Source organism: Penaeus vannamei, chromosome 12, assembly GCF_042767895.1.
Source record: "Penaeus vannamei isolate JL-2024 chromosome 12, ASM4276789v1, whole genome shotgun sequence".
Taxonomy (NCBI): Eukaryota; Metazoa; Arthropoda; class Malacostraca; order Decapoda; family Penaeidae; genus Penaeus; species Penaeus vannamei.
The window spans coordinates 11,163,722-11,171,221 of NC_091560.1; the positions used below are offsets into that span (position 1 = coordinate 11,163,722).

At 43.8% G+C, this 7,500-nt stretch overlaps 1 protein-coding gene across 1 annotated transcript in view; it reads left to right on the forward strand.

The window, feature by feature from the left end:
- Ypel (Yippee-like) overlaps positions 1-7,500 on the forward strand; it is an 83,146-nt gene that overhangs the window by 64,120 nt on the left and 11,526 nt on the right. The window contains exons 2-3 of the mRNA XM_070127874.1: positions 6,777-7,015; positions 7,170-7,253. Of these exons, the coding sequence (XP_069983975.1) occupies positions 6,777-7,015; positions 7,170-7,253 (323 nt within the window). The remainder of the gene's footprint in view (positions 1-6,776; positions 7,016-7,169; positions 7,254-7,500) is intronic.

Here is a 7,500-nt window from a genome sequence, read left to right on the forward strand (position 1 = left end):
TAAAAATCGAAGGATTCTATTTTGTTTTTACATGTATGTGCATGCATTTTAGTCCATTAGAAATAAAGTAGTATATTCGCTCGTTGTACCAGATGGTGGTCTGATATGTCCAGTGGGTACTATAGAACCTACACAGATTTTACTGGAAGTTGCTCATCTCGTTAAACTGCCAAAAGAGTCGATATCCAACTCATGTTCTGGCAGTTCCGATTTGGCATTGTCCGTTTCGAGTCGTGAGAATAAAACGGGAGATAGTTCTAGTTCTGCTGCGTCCCTTTATTTGCCACCCGACTGACTGGATGGGCGTGGACAGCCATTGGCTGATGAATGACCGTGACGTCGTATTGCAGTACTGAATTGCGTGTTTAGAGTATTGCATTGAGTGTTTTCTTGTAGAAACCAAAATGAATAGTTTCGTCGTTTACTTTAGACGTGGGCAAACTGTGATATGTTTAATGCATCATTATCTGTACTCTTATCAGTAAAAAGGAAAGAATTATTACAAAGTCTTTTATCTACTCATCTCCCACGCCGACTTTATGTTAGGATTGGAAAGGCAATGTTACATTTGATATGTGGTCATGTGATGCTAAATTACAGATTTAGGATACGTCATAACTGTATCTTCTAAGACTTAAGATGATGTGAGATAGTTATATAGTTCTGCGTACCTGATACTAGGTGCTCTTGAAATTTAACGTGAAAGTGTTCGCTGATATTCTTCATTGCATAGTTTACACTTACTTTCTGTGACATTACAAACTGCAATGGCCTACCAATACAATCTCAGTGTGATATTGCTGTCACAGTATCACACTGTCTTGTTCTTGTTTTATATAAACCATAGTTGTATGCATCTTGCGTAAACCGGCCACAGTGCTTTATGTTATAGCTTTAAGGCCGTTGAGAATGAGAAAACTCGGTCAAACCCTCTTTTAAGGAAGTTTTAATGTGGGAAATCCTTGCAAGAGGTACTCCTAAATCTATATCCACATTTTGCTTACCATATGCCGATTTTGCTAGGCAGTCAGTTTGTTCATGCCTAGAGATTCCAACGCCATGGTATCCACACAAAACGTAAAACATGGCCTGTTTTTTTTTCTTTTTTTTCTTTCTTTTTTCTTTTTTTAGGGGGGGGGGCAGTCGTCTACATTACATTTTGTTCCGACATATTCCACTGTGAAAGGAACGCCCATGTAGGGTCTTGCGTATGGACATGTTCAGCTGGGATGATTAGTCATTGTTTACATGTTACTTGTGGCCAATGACTAGAGTATGAATAGATGTTGCCATTCAATGTTAGCTCCACTATTGTGTTTAGGTGTCCTTGGAACTCTGTACAATAGAGGGGTTCTCTAATTGATTTGACACTAAATGTGTTTCTGTAATTGATTTGACACTTTATGTGGTTCTGTAATTGATTTGACACTATATGTGATATTTACGCATATACATAGATTACCGTATGATGTTCTCATATTCACAATCATCGCTGTTTTAGGGGCACTGAGGATGATCCTCATAGCCACATTTTTTACAATTTCTAAACTAGCTAACTCTGATTCCTTGTACAGTGCATGATAATCTATGGCTGATCGTATGTATGACAGGTAAAAGAGTCTACCAATATTGACATTGATACCATGCCGACGGGTGTCCAAAGTGGCTTCAGCAGCTCCCACAGCCATTCCTTCAGGTTTTTGATGACCTCTGCATCATTGCCTATTGCCCCGAGGGGGTGGCTCAACGTGATTTATATGAAACCTTGGCAGAGGGATTGTCTTTGGGTTTTGTTTTGTTTTTCTGTCGAGATTATGAAGCCACACTCAGTAGCCCTTGCTGAAAGTATATCAAGAATCTGTTGCATTCTCTCCTCGGATGAGAATTTAATGCAAATATCATCGGCATAGCAAATAATGGAGTCATTGCCCCCAAGGGGTAGGTACTGAAACCTGGCATGGTTCTATCGTAGAGTTTTTTATGGAATGAGTTCTCAGTCAAACATTCGAGGTACTGTTGGGACAAGAGTCCTATAATTCCGTTAATTGCGTTAGGGAGAGTTGTATGCCGTAATATCAACAATTAAGTATACTTATGATCTATAGGCAAGGCATTGGGAAATTCGAATAGGGTGGAGAGAGAAGATAGTAACATGATAACGTAATGTCAGCATATCTATGTTAATCATTCCAAAAACATCATCTTCGTTAGAGAAACACGGCATTCGAAACTGCAATAGATTACTGATAGTTAATAGATTAGACGTTGGAAGTTTGGCATTTTAAAGAAAATTGACGAAACTGTCCGGTAATTTTCGAGACTTTAGGCAAGGGCAATGCTGGTATTTGCTGCCGGGGAAGATGTCTTACCCAAGGTGATGAAGCCAGATTCACGCTTTTGGTGTAAATACGCACTAGGGAGAAAATGATGTTATTTTCATTTACATATTGTGCTTGCGTGGTATGCTCGTTGAAGACACACGCACTCACTCACTCATTCACACACTGGCTTACTCATACTGACTCTCCTTTCTACCTCTACACACATGCAACAATATCAGCCACATTCATGTTGACGGAATGGTAATAACAGCAGCAATACTAACGGTAATGGTTATGATAATAATAATGATGATAATAACAATAAAAATGCTGAGACAAGCGATAAGACTACGTAAAAGCCAATCAGGTTTTGGCTTGATTTCCCGTCCTGAATCTGTGCGTGTCAGTGATGAGGTGTGCAGATCGAGGTTTGTCTCGGCCTCGGGGGAAATCTTGGCCGAATACTGCACGGAAAAGGGGCGATGCGGAGGAGGAGGAGGCGGAGGGAGGGAGGGAGGGAGGGAGGGAGGGAGGGAGGGAGGGAGGGAGGGAGGGAGGGAGGGAGGGAGGGAGGGAGGGATAACGGGGCTGTTAGAGCTAGGAGGATGGCTTGGAGGAGAAAAAGGGTGAAAGAAATAGATAGGAGAGGAGAAAGGGGATGGGAATGATTGGAAGGGATGGAGACTGGGATAGGAGGAAAATATGAGGGACGCGGATAGGACGAGAAAGAAGAGGTAGTGATGGGAAGGGAAAGGGAAGAAGGAGGAGAGAGGGAGGGAGGGAGGGAGGGAGGGAGGGAGGGAGGGATAACGGGGCTGTTAGAGCTAGGAGGATGGCTTGGAGGAGAAATAGGGTGAAAGAAATAGATAGGAGAGGAGAAAGGGGGATGGGAATGATTGGAAGGGATGGAGACTGGGATAGGAGGAAAATATGAGGGACGCGGATAGGACGAGAAAGAAGAGGTAGTGATGGGAAGGGAAAGGGAAGAAGGAGGAGAGAGGGAGATGGGAAGTGCAAGAGAAGGAGATAGCAAGAGAACGAGGAGGATAGGAAGGAAGAAGAGACAATGATGGGAGGAGGAAGTGAAAATATTTTAAGAGATGGGAAAATGTGAAAGTTTAAGAAAGGATGGCGCTAGAGGAGGAAGAAAAGGGTGTTCGTGTTCGCATTCGTTGCCGCCAAAAACCGAGATGGATGCATTAGTGGAGAAGGAAAAAAAGAATTATAGTTGATATAGTTTTCGTGTGATTGGCGGAAAGAGGGAGAAAAGAGGGTGGAATTAGAAACCATGTGATGATCTCCTCACTGTAATGTATCTAAGCATGCTGCGCGTACATCATACTTGTGTGCTGTGGATATGCTTGTAAATATTAAATTTAATACTATATATGTTAAGGAAAATCCTAATAACAGATATGAGAGAGAGAGAGAGAGAGAGAGAGAGAGAGAGAGAGAGAGAGAGAGAGAGAGAGAGAGAGAGAGAGAGAGAGAGAGAGAGAGAGAGAGAGAGAGAGAGAGAAAGTTGCAGTTAATCCCGCCTTCCCTCCCCCTTTTCCCCAAGCCCCCTCTGCTCTGGATAACCGGCTTACTCTCTTACGTAAGCCTGTGACTGGAACCTAGACGTCTTGCTACCCTCTCCCTGTTACATTTTTTATTACACTTTTGATATCTTGTCTGTCCGTCTGTATTCCTGTCTGTCTGTGTCCAAGTTCTGTTTGCCCTTGTATTTTTCTTTCTTTCTTTCTTTCGTTCTTTCTTTCTTTCTTGGTAAGTGAAACGTATTTGGCATTTTTTATTTTGAATATTCATTGGCCATGTACTTTATTTTGTCCGACGTTTACTACTCCTCATCAATACAGATTATGATTGATTGATTATTATTGCCATTACCGTTGTTCTGGTGCTTGCAGTTAATGCTACTAAAGCAAGAAGTGCATTTTATGTGAAAATATTAAACATTCATTTTTTAATATCTAAAAGAAAGAGGAAATCAGAATGCAGGAACATGTCTGTTGACAGTTATAGGAGTTTGCAAGACATCGCGGCGCACATGTGGTACCCACGTGAGAGCCAAGATCGACTTGTAAGGTACTACTAAGGATTCGTTTCGCGAAATGCTCTCATCATTGTCTTCAGGGAGTTTTCCTGAGACACACGCGCAAGTGAGAAAGTGTTTTGCCGACGGACATACAAAGTGTGTTGTGAATTTGGATTGATACTCGGCATTCCAGACTCAAAGCAGATATCGATCATGATTGCCATTTAAAATTACTCGGTATGTCAGCCGCTAAGGCCACTAGGAGAGAGCAAGATAACTAGATGTTCCCCGAGTTCATCTATAGTGCCTTGCATTGTAATAATACAAATCGCGATAGTGCTGTAACCCGACCCACGTACAGTGCACAGACAGTATTACCTTACAGGCGCTGTCACGAACCCTCGTCCACTCTACCTGTTTTGTGCTGGGGCTTCCCTTTGTAGAAAAGGGCGGCCATCCAGATATCAACATCCAGGTATCAGGAAAATTTACGTTACCTTATTTGTCTGTGAAGTATAGCTGCAGCTAGTTATTTTCATCTTATACGTACACGCTGATTTAGCAAGAGAGAACACGTGGGAGCTAACAGAGCGAGTTCAACAACCGATATCAGTCTTGTTACACCAAACTGCTCATATCCTTAGTCTCTACTTGCCTCTTCCCTCTATGTTCACCTCTCCGCGCTTTTCTCCTCTCCCTCGCACCTTTACACTTTCCTCCCATTCTCGCCCTCTTTTTCTACTCTTTCATCAATTCCTTCCTTTCAGCTCCTCAGAAACCTCTTCCTCCACACCAGTTTGTGACAGATAATCCGGTAACAGTCTCGCTAGTGGTCAGGCTCACACTTTTCCCCCATCATTATCTCTTCCTCGTCACAGATCTTTCCATTGTCCAAGTACTTCACCCAGCCAAACTTTTTTCACTAACCTCTTTTCACCCTTCCCACCTCTTTTTCGTCCTTCGCGACCTCCTTTGCAGCCTGTCAAGATCCCAGCATAGGAAAGAAATGCCAGAACCACTGTTCGCTGGCCGTTGCGCGCTGTGCAGTCTCTTGTGGCCACACACGAAGCTTTCCCAGCGCCACCTTCAGTGCGTTTACACGGCGCTGCTTTTATTCGCTTTGGACTAGCTTCTTATTTCGCCGATGTAATTGTCTAAAGACAGCGTCTTTTATTGGCTAGCGGGTAAAAGCGTCTGTTTGACACTGGTGAAGTTGAACATGTTTAACTTCACGCTCGCGTCTAGCTTTTTAGCAGCAAACAGATGACGAGTCCAGACGACGACGGCAGTGTGTGAGGGTGTATATGCTTTGCTGGCGGGTGCAATGTCCAGTTTTATTTTTATGATGGCACCAAAAACTAACCTGACCGACAGGAAATGAAATATTCGCTCTCCTTAAGATTACTGAAAACTAGTTCATCATATGGAACATTCATTTGAAAGGCTATTCAAATAATCCAGTGCGTGATAGTCAAATAGCACAAAGGCACTTAGCAATTTCGTTACCATACACTTCTTTTTCTTGGTGGTTTTCTTGTTATAGATTCGCGCAATCTGGCTTGGAGCGCCCATGCATAAAGGACAGCAGCGATTCGCAGCACATCTTGCAATGTCATGACGCCAGGGACTGCTCGAAAATGCAAGCGAATTCATTTGTGTACGGGCGCGAACGTCTAAGCGCTGTGACAGAACAATAGGTTTACGATTGATGTATTGAGTGTTTTTGAGATGTCTTGATAAAGATATAGTGCATTATTTATTTATCTGATATATGCATTCATACTTTTAGAGAGAAAAAAGAAAAAGAGAAAACGACAATTCAAATTCAATGCAAACAAAATCAGGTTAGGTCGAGACTTCAATAGGCCACCAATCGTGGTCGAGTAGGCCTATGCTCAGTGAACGATTTGAGTTTGGTGACTAGAGGAGGGAGGGGGGAGGGGAGCACGAAGCCACCAGATAAGCAGGAAGAGGCACTGCATGAGGAATTGGCCTCGGTCCCGGCGCTGCTTGGCCGGTGGGGCTACACTGCTTGTCCCCATGCCAGGAGCCGCTCAGCGAGTAGGCTCCCACGCTTTTCCACCTTGCCATTCACCCACTCACGCCCACCCTCTTTCCCGGCTTCATACTGGCATGTCTGCTGGGGAATGGGGCTGGGAGGAATGTGTGTTTAGATAGAATTGTTTTTGGAATCGGCGAGCTACTAAACGCTTAATAGTGAAGGGGTATTGTATAACTTTGCCTCTAAGTTATTGTTTTTTTTTCATGACGCTCGCACACAGTTACTCATTCACTCAGATAGATCCATATCCCTATATCCCTACATCCATATATTTACATATAATTTATAGATGGTTTGAAATTGCATGAGAGTGCATGCGTATGCGTTTGAGAGTAACCGCGTGTTGTCCTTGCAGGCAGGGTGAGAGTGCTGGAGTGCCTGGCGCCGTGGCTGTGCATTAGCGCAGCTCGCCCGGTGGGGTCCGTGGGGTCGGGGGCGGCGCGGCAGCAGCAGCAGCAGGAGGGACAGCAGCAGCAGCAGCCAGGAGAGCCCGGGGCTGGGTGGCTCCGCGACACCAGGACCGCACCCAGCGACCGAACCCGCCCTCACTCGGCGCCCGTGCCGATCACCACAACCATGGTCAAAACGTTTCAGGTGAGGCAAGTTGAACACCTGTGTTATTGGGTGTCTTCAGTTTTATGAAAAATATACATCTCCGAAATTTTATCTGATAAATTGTGATGGATAGTTACTAGTTTGCGATATCAAGGAATTGGAGTAGTCTATACTGATTGCGGTTCCTCCACAGGCGTACCTCCCCTCGTGCCACCGGACGTACTCGTGCATACACTGCCGAGCACACCTGGCCAACCATGACGAACTGATATCCAAGGTGAGGTTTGCCCACGTTTGCATCTCTCGTGCTCTTTCTTCTCCAGGAAAACTTTCCATCATCTTTCCTTTTTCATTTATGTATATTCATATTATTCCTTCCTTTTTTTTTACATCCCAAACACGAATATGGTTTTCATCTCGCATATCTCTTGCTTATCATGTTCCTTGTTAATTAATTATCCTGACCTCCACTACCCATCTTGACTGACTGAGTTTTGATTTCCTTAAAAGCGTGGGTAGACCGT